Source organism: Pan paniscus, chromosome 13 (genome assembly GCF_029289425.2).
Source record: "Pan paniscus chromosome 13, NHGRI_mPanPan1-v2.0_pri, whole genome shotgun sequence".
Lineage (NCBI taxonomy): Eukaryota > Metazoa > Chordata > Mammalia > Primates > Hominidae > Pan > Pan paniscus.
In genome coordinates this window covers 144,361,970-144,374,650 of record NC_073262.2, presented here as the reverse complement: position 1 = coordinate 144,374,650, position 12,681 = coordinate 144,361,970, and the positions used below count along the sequence as shown (strand labels likewise).

The window sequence follows — 12,681 nt, the reverse complement described above, 5'->3', positions numbered from 1 at the left end:
CCTTTCCTTGCTCCCACCCCTTCTGCCTACACACACCCGTGAGTCAATGGTCCGGAGGACACATCAACCGGAGGGTGCGGTGATGGGAGAAGACACTCCGGGAGCATGGAGCATGCCCGGCGTCTAGATCGAGGTTTCTCAACACCACTCCCCACTCAGAGGAGCCAGGCTGATTCCAGGGCTAGGCAGGGAATGTTCAGAGGTGCCTGCAGCATCTGCTTAACCCAGAACATAAGGGAGGGCTCAAAACATAAACGAAAAACGCCAGAACACGGCAAAAGACACCACCAGACTGAGGTGGCCACCGGCCAAAGGTGGAACCGTCAAGCATCAAAAAGATGGACAGTGACAGGTGACAGTGACTGACAGGTGATGGTGACAGTCACAGGTGACAGTGACTGACAGGTGACAGTGACTGACAAGTGACAGTGACAGGTGACAGACAGGTGACAGGTAGCACACTGCACACTAAGTGATGGGAGAAAAGACGGCTCTTCTCAAGAACGCCAACCAATAAACGTGAAAGGAAAGGACAGGCTAGAAAAACCACCATTATCAGGCAGGAGTCACACAGCTCACCAGGACACGCTCAGTGTCACCACTGGATTATTCATTAATTACAAAGGAAAAAAGACACTATCTCCGGGGATCTGACATAGTGTCCCACTGCAGGCCCCGGATGGGATAGCAGAGGACACTGCCACCCAGAGGCTACTCTCAGCCACAGGCTCAACCCAAGCCCAACTGTGAGGAAGCAGACAAATCCAGCCTGTGGGATGGTCAGCTCACCTGAACTCCTCAAAAATGCCACAAAGCAGCAACAACCACAACAAAGAGGCAGAACCTTCTCAATTAAAGACTAGAAAGACATCACAACTATATACACACAGCACCGGACCCTCAACCAGGAACACAAATCAGCGGCACGGGTTGTTCCCTGGACAGCAAGGGGCCAAGACGGACCCTGGTGAGTCGTGGCGTCACCTCTTTTGTGGTGATGAGGCTGTGTGGCTCTCAGGAACACTCTCATTCACAGGAGGCTTGCTCATAAAAACCAAGCGTGTCAAAACACAATTGGTGGATCTAGGTGGAGGGTTTGTGGCCATGACTCACTGAACTTTTTTGTAGGACTCAAATTTCTCAAAACAGACAGCTGGAAAACAAGGATTCTGAGACAGAAATTTTTAAATTTCTTTTAGAGATGGGGTCTCACTCTGTCACCCAGGCTGCAGTGCAGTGGCGCAACCACAGCTCACTGCAGCCTCAAACACCTGCGCTTAAGCAATCCTCCCGCCTCAGCCTCCCGAGTAGCTGGAACAACAGGTGTGGGCCACTGTGCCCCACTGACTTTTCTTTTTTGAAGCCGATTCTCTGTTGTCCAGGCTGGAGTGCAGTGGCATAATCTCGGTTCACTGCAACCTCCGCCTTCTGGGCTCAAGCAATTCTCCTGCCTCAGCCTCCCCAGTAGCTGGGATTACAGGTGTGTGTCACCACGCCCAGCTAATTTTTGTATTTTTAGTAGAGACGGGGTTTTGCCACATTGGCCGGGCTGGTCTCGAACTCCTGACCTCAAGTGATCTGCTCGCCTCAGCCTCCCGAAGTGCTGAGATTACAGACATGAGCCATGTGCCTGGCCTGATTTTTCTATTTCTTATAGAGAGGGAGTTGTCCAGGCTGGTCTCAAGCAATCCTCCAACTCAGCCTCCCTGAGGGGTGCGATTATGGGTAGGAGCTACCATGCCCAGCCTTAAGGGAGTTGTTTGGGTTTCTGTTTGGTTTTTGAGACAGGGTCTTACTGTGTCACCCAGGCTGGAGTGAAGTGGTGCAATCACGTCTCACTGCAGCCTCAACCTCCCAGGCTCATGGGATCCTCCCACCTCAGACTCCCGAGTAGGTGGGACTACAGGTACATGCCCCCATGTCCGGCTAGTTTTTTTGTTTTGTTTTTTTGTCGAGATGAGGTTTTCCCATGTTACCTAGGCAGCTGGTCTCAAACTCCTGGACTCAAGCAATCTGCCTGCCTCCGCCTCCCAAAGTGCTAGGATTACAGGCGGGAGCCACAGCGCTTAGCCAAGGGAGGGATTTTAACTTTGATTTTTTTTAAACATATATGTTATTGCTTCAAAGAGCCAGTTCTAGTATGTGTTAGTTCTAATAAATTTAATTTTAAAATTTATTTTTAAAATATTTTATAGAATGAGGTCCAGGCACGGTGGCTCACGCCTGTAATCCCAGCACTTTGGGAGGCCGAGGTGGGCAGATCATGAGGTCAGGAGATCAAGACCATCCTGGCCAACATGGTGAAATATGGTGAAACCCCATCTCCACTAAAATACAAAAAATTAGCCAGGTGTGGTGGCATGCACCTGTTGTCTCAGCTACTCAGGAGGCTGAGGCAGGGGAATCACTTGAACCTGGGCAGTGGAAATTGCAGTGAGCCAAGATCGTGCCACCACTGCACTCCGGCCTGGCGACAGAACAAGACTGTTCCAAAAAAAAAAAAAAAGACATCTGGCTATGTTGCCCAGGCTGGTCTTGAATTCCTGGCTTTAAGCAATCCTCCTGCCTCAGCCTCACAAAGTGCTGGGATTACAAACATGAGCCACTACACCTGGCCTAATACATTTCTTCCTTTAAATAATTAATTTCTGTATTTGTCTTTAATATTATTCTTTGGTTTCTTCAGTTAATTTTGCTTTTTCCGAATTCTTGAGTTGTATGCTTATGTCATTAATTTTCACTTTGTAAAGAACCCATATACTAGTATTGAAGGTACACAGGTTTTCTTCTGAGTTCTGTACACATCAGGTTCAGATACATAGTTATGGTCTCTACACTCGACTTTTTTGAGGTTTCACATTTCCAGGCAGCAGGGTTTTGTCCTTTTTTCATTTTATTCCTCATTAGTTTCACAGAAATTCCCAGGCACACTCTGCTGTCACAATCTAGGGTTTGACACGTATCTACTAAACTCTGCCTGTTGTGTTATCTGGGTCCCCTGTAGCTTTGATCTTTCCATAGCTAATCTGTTAATTATTCTGTTTTCTATATATTTTGCTTTATTATTTTTTGTTGTTTTGGTTTTTTGAGACAGTCTTACTGTGTCACACAGGATGGAGTGCAGTGGCATGATCTCAGCTCACTGCAGCCTCTGCCTCCCAGGTTCAAGCAATTCTCATGCCTCAGCTTCCCGAGCAGCTGGGATTACGAGGGCGTGCCACCATGCCAATTTTTTTTTTTTTTTTTTAGTAGACATGGGGTTTTACGATGTTGACCAGGCTGGTCTTGAACTCCTGACCTCATGTGATCTACCCACCTTGGCCTCCCGAAGTGCTGGGATTACAGGCGTGAGCCACCGCGCCTGGCCCGCTTTATTGGTTTTGAAGTTGGGATTATAGGCGTGAGCCACCGTGCCCGGCCCGCTTTATTGATTTTGAAGTTGGGATTATAGGCGTGAGCCACCACGCCCGGCCCGCTTTATTGATTTTGAAGTTGGGATTATAGGCGTGAGCCACTGCGCCTGGCCCGCTTTATTGATTTTGAAGTTGGGATTATAGGCGTGAGCCACCGCGCCCGGCCCGCTTTATTGAAGTTGGGATTATAGGCGTGAGCCACCACGCCCGGCCCGCTTTATTGATTTTGAAGTTGGGATTATAGGCGTGAGCCACCGCGCCCGGCCCGCTTTATTGATTTTGAAGTTGGGATTATAGGCGTGAGCCACCGCGCCCGGCCCACTTTACTGATTTTGAAGTTATGTTTTGATAGAAAGGCTTCCTGGTGGTGACAGTTTCCTGCTGCCTGGTGCTTTGTTACCTGCACAGACCCTACTGTCTCAGGAATATGATCGAACACATGAATCGGCTCAAGGGCTGATGTGTAGCTGGGCCGGTTGCTTCTGTGCCTCCAGAGCCCAGCACTGAGTGTGTGACCTACCACGTCACAAACACCCTGCTGTCAACAGGGTGCAACGGGCTTTTGCCTATTCCTGCCACCACCTGAAATTTTCTCGTGTTCTCTTTACATTTTGAACACATTTAAATTTTATATTTCTCTATCAATGACAACTACACAGTACACATACCTACTCTCACCTCATGAAGCCAGGTCTTTTCTCAGAATTCTAAACATTTTCCAGTAGCATTTGGTGTGGCACAAAGATGAGATGCCCAGGCCAGTTGAGACTGCCTTTCTTCAAAGCAGCTTAGTAGTGATACTATTATTTGGATGTTTAGAGAAGTTTCCCTTTACTTCTGCAATTTGGAAATATTATCAGGAACATGTATGTTTAAGTACTTCTGATAAAAAAATTTGGGGGTCTTTAGCTCTAAAGACTCAACTCTCACCAACTCAGGGGAATCTTCTCCTACTCTGAATCAGTGGCCAACTGTCCCGAAAAGTTCTAATCCACACACTCTGCTCTCAGCTGCCTCTATTTGGCTGCACTGCCTCTCAGAGAGTTGAGTTTCTCCCCACTCTGTTTCTGACTGTGCTTGCTCTGGTATTTACTTTTCTTTCATTGGAGTCATTTGTCCTCACTGCCAGACTGACACGTTTTCCAATCTGTATTTCCTCCCTACATTCAGTGACATTCTGTCTACTGTCGTTAGAAAGGTCTAAGCCCATCAACGTTAAGGACAAGAAGAGCATGCTAAGGATGTCCTGGCTGGCCTTTGACTGGGGGTGGACGGAAGGATGAGTTGCGGGGGGGATGGGTTGGTGGATGGGGACACTGTAGGCAGTAAGGTCTCCCCTTACCCCACAGGCTTCACCTAAAATCTGAGTGGGAACACCGTCAGGCAGCTCTTTCGCGGCAGGAAGAAGCTTTAGTGGAATTTCTGAATGGCATGAGTCTTCTCCTATCTAACTGCTCCTTCCACAAGCAGTTCCGAGAAACTAGAAGAAAAGTCCTTGCTTGGCCCAGGACCCGTCTGTTTCTCTAGCTCCGGCTTTGGGGACTTCTTCCTGGGATGTCCTCCCTTGCGCACTCTTAGCAGCACGACTGAAAAAAGCAGCCTGCTTCCTGCCCTCCCCCCACTACTCCCTCCTGGGGCTTTTGGTGCTTCCTGCCCTCCCCCCACTACTCCCTCCTGGGGCTTTTGGTAGGGGTCATTCAGAACGACCCCGATGTCCTCCTCACAACACCACGCCACACTCAGGAACCCAGAAACCCCAGCCTTGTGCATCAATGCCAGTGCCTTTGCCGGGTGGATGTGGATGCCCTTCTTCCTAAACGGGGGCATCAGGCACCTTCCACATACTCCTATGAGGAACAGTGTCCTGTCAGGCAGCTGACGCAGTGAGACGAAGCCAGTCAGACCAGGCAGCCTCCACATCCTCCTGGGAGCCACCATCCCCAGGGGCTGGGAAATGCAGATTCAAGCTCTTCCAGGACCTGACCCCACTCTCACTCTGACAAGCCACGTTTCAGCAGCACTGCTTTGGGCAGCCCTGAGACTCCCGAAGGGACGGAGCTGGAGTCCACACAGTCAAGCTGCCCCCGAGACTCCCACCAGTGCTACCTGCACCCAGAGGGACGGAGGTTCTAGGAAGCCCTGACCCTTGCGCCTTCCTGGCCAGTGCACCCAGCAACAGCCTCCCTAATCCGAGGCCAGGGACTGAGGTGTGACTTGGTGAGATCCTGAGCACAGGTGCGGAACGAGGGGGTAAGTGATTTCCCCAAACACGGGAGGGAGGATGGGGCAGTGAACAGGGAACTAAGGTATAATAGTATATTGTGTAGCCAGTTAATAATTACAATGCTGTCACTCACGGCCAGGAGAAAATACTTAGGAAACTATGTAAGTTTTTGAAAAGCACAGCAGAAATACTGAGAGTAAGAATGTCAAAATGCTCATATGAGTTATTTCTGAGTGGTAAAATCAATAATTTTTCTCTTTCTTTGTACTCTTCCTGTGTTTCCAATGTTTTATAAAAATTTCAAGAAATAGAATGGAGGGAAAAGGCAGATGGAAGAAACAAACACCCTTTGGTTATGATCCCAAGTTCAAGTCTCTGAGGAACAGAATCCTGGAAGGAGAGCCTGCTGTGGCAAAGCTCTCAATGCTGCAGAAGCCAGCCTCACTCTCCCTTATAAAGTCCTGCCTCACTCCCTCCGCTGTGTCACAATGCCCCCGAGGATGGCCAGACGACGAAGAAACAGAATGGAGAGGCAGGGAAGGGGCGTGTCTGTGACCCAGCACACACCTGTGTGGTGACCTGGCACACCCACAGTCACAGGGCAGGACCCACTCCCACTGTGAATCTGTGCGCAGTTACGGCTGTGGCTCTGAATGAGGTCTTTTTTTGGGGGGGCGGGGGACGGATTCTCGCTCTGTGGCCAGGCTGGAGTGCAGTGGCGTGATCAAGGCTCACTGCAACCTCCGCCTCCCAGGTTCAAGCGATTCTTCTGCCTCAGCCTCCCGAGTAGCTGGGACTATAGGCGTGTGCCACCATGCCCAGCTAGTTTCTGTATTTTTAGTAGAGACGGGGTTTCACCATGTTGGCCAGGCTGGTCTTGAACTCCTGACCTCATGATCCACCCGCCTCGGCCTCCCAAGGTGCTGGGATTACAGGCATGAGCCACCGCGCCCGGCCTAAATGAGCTCTTTCTTATGGAAAATTGGATTCAAGGCAATAGCCTACATGTAGAACTTCAATAAAATTGGAATTGAGGGAGTTTTGAGAAGCTCCTTGGGAAAAAGGTGGCCCTGAGTAAAAAAGGCGGTGAGGCATTTTTAAGAGTTCTCAGCTTGGCTACATCATGGAAGGTGAAACATGAATTTGGAACTCACTCAATGAGCCCATTTGTTAAAACTGAGCCACAGTTTTCCTCCTAGATGTAAATGTTGCCACGCCCAGGTTCCTTCAGGGTTGCAGCAGACCTTTCTTCCAGAAAGCTGAAAAGAGCTCTGCCTTCACGACGTGCCTTTGCTCGAGATGGTGCAGCTAGAGATGGTTGCTCCATCTCTCTGTGGCACATCAAGGCACGCAAAGTAACTTCACCAGAATTCCCACACGAGGGCGCCTAAGCACAGCAGGCCTTCACAAACGATTTGTAACCAAGACACAAAACACGACATGAGATACCAAGTCGCGGCCTCCAGACAGCCTGGGCTCTCCTCTCTTGGTATGACCGCCGGGATAGGAGAGCGAGGCCACCGTGCATCTGGCTTGGCGCACAGGCCCCACGGAGCACCTGCACGGCATGGGGCGACTGACAACACTCGCCGAGGCTCCCGTGGGGACTCAGGCGAGGAAGTGTGTATGCTGCCCGTGATTTCAACTTTCTTGTCCATGGAAACCCTGAGCCACTTACTGATTTCCTCCATCACAACAGTGTTGTCCATTGCAATGTGGACCGCCAAGGAGCTCCACGTGTCGAAGACAGCAAGCTTCCTACAGAGAGTAGGAGAATGACCATAAGCTTTTGTACAATTCAAAGACGGTTCATCTTTGCAGCGACAGCTGCGCGAAGGAGGGTTCGCGTTAGAGGTGCTTCTCGGATGAGAAGGGCCAAGGCTCCTAAAATACGGGGCACAGCCAATGCCACAGACAGGAAGAAAGCTGAGGGTAAATCTGCTTCTTCTCGCCTGAGGCCCAGGGGTCCTGCCCTTGACCCAGCCTCCATTCATAGAGAGCACACGCAAGAGGCTTTTGAGTGGCCTGGTTTTCTGGTCTCACTGGCACAGAGGCAGGAACTAGAACATGAACGCAGCTCTGAGACGCTGTGGGTTTTGCCAACTTTGAAGCAGGCCTCCCAGCACCTTCACGCTCTGCTCTGCTCTCCCCTCCACCAAACACGCTGAGCTGACAACCAAGGAATCTGAGTCCTTACAGAGAAACCTGCAGCTTAGTGGGAAGCACGACTGTGCACGCCAGTGAGGAGGAACCATGGCCTTGGATTTCCCGTTCTGAGGGAAGGGCAGATTCTGCAGCCAAAAGTCTAACACGACTCTGATCTCATCTCAGGTCTGGTGGAGGTGGGGTCAGAGGACCTCAACAAAAGGTAAAACAATAGAAAAGGCCCTGAGGCAGCAAAGACCTGGTGCTCCCGGGGACAGAATGCAAGACCTGTGGAGGGGAGCTGGGTGGGGGTGGAGCAGGGGACTGGGGTGACCACACAGAGCCCCTCCCAATGCACAAGCCCAGAGGGGACACTGGGAGGACAGCCTGCCCCCCACTGCCCCCCTGCCCCACCACCTTCCTCCTCCCATCTCCAGCCCAGCTGCAGTGCTGAAGATGGGAGGACAGCCTGCTTCCCCGCCCCACTCCCACACCACCTTCCTCCTCCCACCTCTAGCCCAGATGCAGTGCTGAAGACGCACCCACACACAAGGGACACAGCAGCACTGGCAAAGCTGACCTGGCGGAGGGCAAACAAGGAAGCAGCAGCCACGTGGGCCGGTGGTCAACACTGCAGAGAACAGTAACGCAGGAACGGGGAGTGGCACTACTAACGTAGCCACAGGGAAGACCTTGGTGCCAAAGGGTACCTGGGCAGACATGGGGCGCAACCCAGGCAGGTGTCGGGGGAACAGGGTCCAAGTGCCAGGCACCACACATGCAAAGGCCCTGAGGCTGGTGTGTCCCAGGAGCACAAGGTGTCATGCCAGGGAGGTGGGGTAGAGCCCCGCCTGAGTCAGCAGTGAAGAGCCAGGGCAGTTCAAGGCAGAGCAGTGGCCAATATGTTTTATGCAGATGGCTCTGCTGTTATTTGCTAAAGAGACTGTAGGATGACAAAGAGAGAAGGAAGATCAACAAGAAAGAAGAAGATGGGGCTGGGACCAGCACAGGGAGCGAAAGGATGAACACTGGTCAGAGTCTGGACATATTTTCAATGGGCCCACTGAAAGAAAGAGGAATTGATATTTTGAATGGGCCCACTGAAATAAAGAGGAATTGGCCAGGAGCGGTGGCTCATGCCTGTAATCCCAGCACTTTGGGAGGATGAGGCAGGTGGATCACGAGGTCAGGAGTTCAAGACCAGCCTGGCTAACATGGTGAAACCTTGTCTCCACTAAAAATACAAAAATTAGTTGGGCATGGTGGCACGTGCCTATAATCCCAGCTACTGAAGAGGCTAAGGCAGGAGAATTGCTTGAACTGGGACCCGGGAGGCGGAGGTAGCAGTGAGCCCAAGACTGCACCACTGCACTCCAGCCTGGGCTACAGAGCTAGACTCTGTCTCGGAAAAAAAAAAAAAAAAGAAAAAGAGGAGTCCTGGCCAGGCGCGGTGGCTCACGCCTGTAATCCCAGCACTCTGGGAGGCAAAGGCAGGTGGATCACGAGGTCAGGAGTTCAAGACCAGCCTGGCCAACATGGTGAAACCCCATCTCTACTAAAAATTGAAAAAATTAGCTGGACATGGTGGCAGGTGCCTGTAATTCCAGGTACTGGGGAGGCTGAGGCAGGAGAACTGCTTGAACCGGGACCCGGGAGGCGGAGGAAGCAGTGAGCCCAAGATTGCACCACTGCACTCCAGCCTGGGCTACTGAGCTAGACTGTCTCAAAAAAAAAAGAAAAAAGAGAGGAGTCCTGGCCAGGAACGGTGGCTCACGCCTGTAATCCCAGCACTTCGGGAGGCTGAGGCAGGAGAATCACTTGGGATTCTGAGCAGAGATCATGCCACTACACTCCAGCCTGGCGACAGAGCGAGACTCCGTCTCAAAAAGAAAGAGGGGTCTAGAACAATCCCAGATTTTGGTTTGAGCACCTGAAGGACCACTGTAGGAGAAGCAGGCTGGGGCCAGCACGGGCTCTGGCTGTCAGGTCACCATGCACACAGATACCTAGGTGGAAATGCAGAATAAGCAGCTGGACCTGAGCTTGGAGTCCAGGGACAAATCAGCCCTGGAAGCCGTCCATGTGCCTGGGTGCCACAGCACTTGCAGGTTGGGAGGATCATCCAGCAACAGGGGCGGGGGCTGGTGGGGAGCAGGCAGGGGACCAGGAGAAACAGTGAGCATGGCGAGTGGCCTGGTGCTTCCAGAGAACAGCGCTGACTTGGTGGGGCCACTCCAGGCAGCAGCAAGAGAAGTGTGAGTGGAAGGGTGTGGTGGGGGCTGGGGAGCTGCTGGACAGAGGACTCTGAAGGGCATGCAGTAGGGACTGAGCAGGTGCCACGCCAAACACAGGGCGGGCCCTGGAGACAGAGGGAGCAGCAGGCTGGGGATGTGGGACAGGGGTGACGTGGGACGCGGGTGACGTGGGATGTGGCAGAGACGGACTTGTGCAGGACCCCAGGGAACCTGACAGAAAAGCTGGGTGGAGACAGTGACTGCCATGCTGAGGAGCAGGCTGTGGGTGAGGGGAGACAGGGCCACTTCAGGAACGTGGAACGTGGGATGCCTGAGGGCCTTGAGTGGGATACAGAACAGGCAAATGCAGAAGGAGAGGCTTCAAGGGGGCCGTGGCTGAAGACAGGCTGGGGAGACGCTGGCCCTCAGACCAGTGGGGAGGAGACCCTGAGGGGACAAGTCCTGGGGGAACTGGCCAGAGCCTCCCCAAAAATGCTGGGATGCCAGGACACATGGAATCAGACCAAATGACCCTGGATGGGTCAAGAGGAATGAAGAGTGGACACGAAGCTGAAACCACAGGCAAGTTTCTGGAACTGCAGGGAGGGTCATCTCAGAGGAATCTGGGGGGCGGGCACGCAATGGGGCTGAGTGAGGTGCGAAAGGAAGCAGGTGCGGAGCAGGTGCAGAGCACACTTTCAGACGCTGAGGTGTATGGGAAGGTGAGCGAGGCTACAGGGAGTCTCCGGGTAGAGTGAGAAAGGCAGGTGGCAAGGGCTGCGGAGGGCAGCCTCCAACAAGCCTGCAGAGGTGGAAGGGCCTGGCACCCGCACAGATGGCTGCAGACTAGCTTCAGCTGCCCACCCCATCAGAAGCCACCATTACAGGTGGATCCATGCAGCAAAGAACAAGGGTCCAATGTGCCAGCCAGGATGTGGACTACGGTGTTCATTTTGTTAGAAAACATAAATTCCTATTCACAAGACCTCGACACAGTCATCGCTGAGAAACCTTCCGAGGGCCATGAAGTAAATAATTAGAGACCCCTTATTTCCTGTAGCCATGAAGACTCAAGGAGAATTTAACCCCCAGGGAACATCCCTGCTGCCCCATGCTCGGCAGTGGAAGCACAGTACATACTTGAGGACCTGGGCGACAGTGTTCGGCCCGTACCACTGGCCTATGGACTTGCCTTCGCCAACTCCCATTTGCGCTGCAGGGAACAGATACACATTAGCAACACACACCCGCCCCGACCATCCCAACGCCCCCAGCCCTGACCTCTGGTGGCACGTGGTGCCAGGAGACACATCACAGGAAGGCCTGGACAGCACCCTACCCAGCCTCCAGACGGAAGGATGCCCCAACAAGATCGGGGGAGGCGTGAGGGGGCAAACAAGGTCTCGGGGACTGTCCTTCACTATGAACTTAGAAAAGAAGGGGAAATGAAGGGACCACTTCCTTCTATAAGTGAAAACACAGTGCTCAAAAGCCGGCCTTGCTTGCAAGAAAGGCCAACTCTTCTTTACTCACTCCACTTCAATCTGAGCATTCAGATTCACTGATGGGGCGAGGCCAATTTCCCCAGACTGTGCCGAGCACCAGGCACTGCAAGCCGCATGGACAGCAGGAAGGGCAAGGCCCAGGGTCTGGGCCTGGGTGGGACAGGGGTGATGTGGGATGACACTGGGGTGATGTGACAGCAGCGCACAGATGGTCAGAGGTCAGTGTTTACAGGTTTACAGCCTCCTGCTCCACAACCCACGACACCAGAAAAGCTCTGAGGGGAAACCGACCACTCCACCCTCTCCAGACAGCCCGGGTGGGGCCTGGCACATTCTGCAGCCTCCCACCTATCTGGTGAATGGAGTAGTAACTGTCCTTCCTGTCGATGAATGCGTTGAGGACGCTGAAGTAGCTGTCTGGCTGCCTCTTCCTTTGTGTCCACCTCCAATCTATTGGAAAAAAAATTACAGGTCAGCTCTACCATCAATATGAGAAACAAGTTTTCACTTTCACACTAAAGATACAGATGGCATCCAAACCTTTTTCAGAATCTTTTCTTTTCTTTTTTTTTTTTTTTTAAACAGAGTCTCGCTCTCTCACCCAGGATGGAGTGCAATGGCGTGATCTCGGCTCACTGCAACCTCCACCTCCCGGGTTCAAGCGATTCTCCTGCTTCAGCCTCCCGAGTAGCTGGGACTACAGGCACGTGCCACCAAGCCTAGCTAATTTTTGTATTTTTAGTAGAGATGGGGTTTCACCATGCTGGCCAGGATGGTCTTGATCTCCTGACCTCGTGACCCACCCGCCTCGGCATCCCAAAGTGCTGGGATTACAGGCATGAGCCACCACACCCAGCCCAGAATCTTTTAAAAGTAAAAACCCATGTTCTTCAGGATTTCAAATACATATACGCCAAGTTATCAAAACAAATCTGTACAGAAAACAGTTTCAGTAATTTAAAACATTTATTAGCATTCTTCTTCTTCTTCTTCTTTTTTTTTTTTTTTTCAGATAGGGTCTAACTCTGTTGCAGAGGCTGGAGTGCAATGGTGCGATCTCAGCTCACTGCAGCCTCCATCTCCTGGGTTCTAGCAATTCTCCATATCAGTCTCCCAAGTAGCTGGGACTACAGGCAGGAGCCACCACGCGTGGCTAATTT

The 12,681-nt window shown here is 52.0% G+C and overlaps 1 protein-coding gene across 4 annotated transcripts in view; it reads right to left on the bottom strand.

Annotated features, from left to right (window-relative positions):
- The window catches only part of ATG4B (autophagy related 4B cysteine peptidase), a 36,900-nt gene that overhangs the window by 7,545 nt on the left and 16,674 nt on the right, over window positions 1-12,681 (bottom strand). For all 4 annotated transcript variants that reach the window (XM_003813046.6, XM_063595656.1, XM_063595658.1 and 1 more), the window contains 3 exons: window positions 11,870-11,971; window positions 11,157-11,229; window positions 7,316-7,395 (listed from right to left, as the gene is read on the bottom strand). In XM_003813046.6, the coding sequence (XP_003813094.1) occupies window positions 7,316-7,395; window positions 11,157-11,229; window positions 11,870-11,971 (255 nt within the window). The remainder of the gene's footprint in view (window positions 1-7,315; window positions 7,396-11,156; window positions 11,230-11,869; window positions 11,972-12,681) is intronic.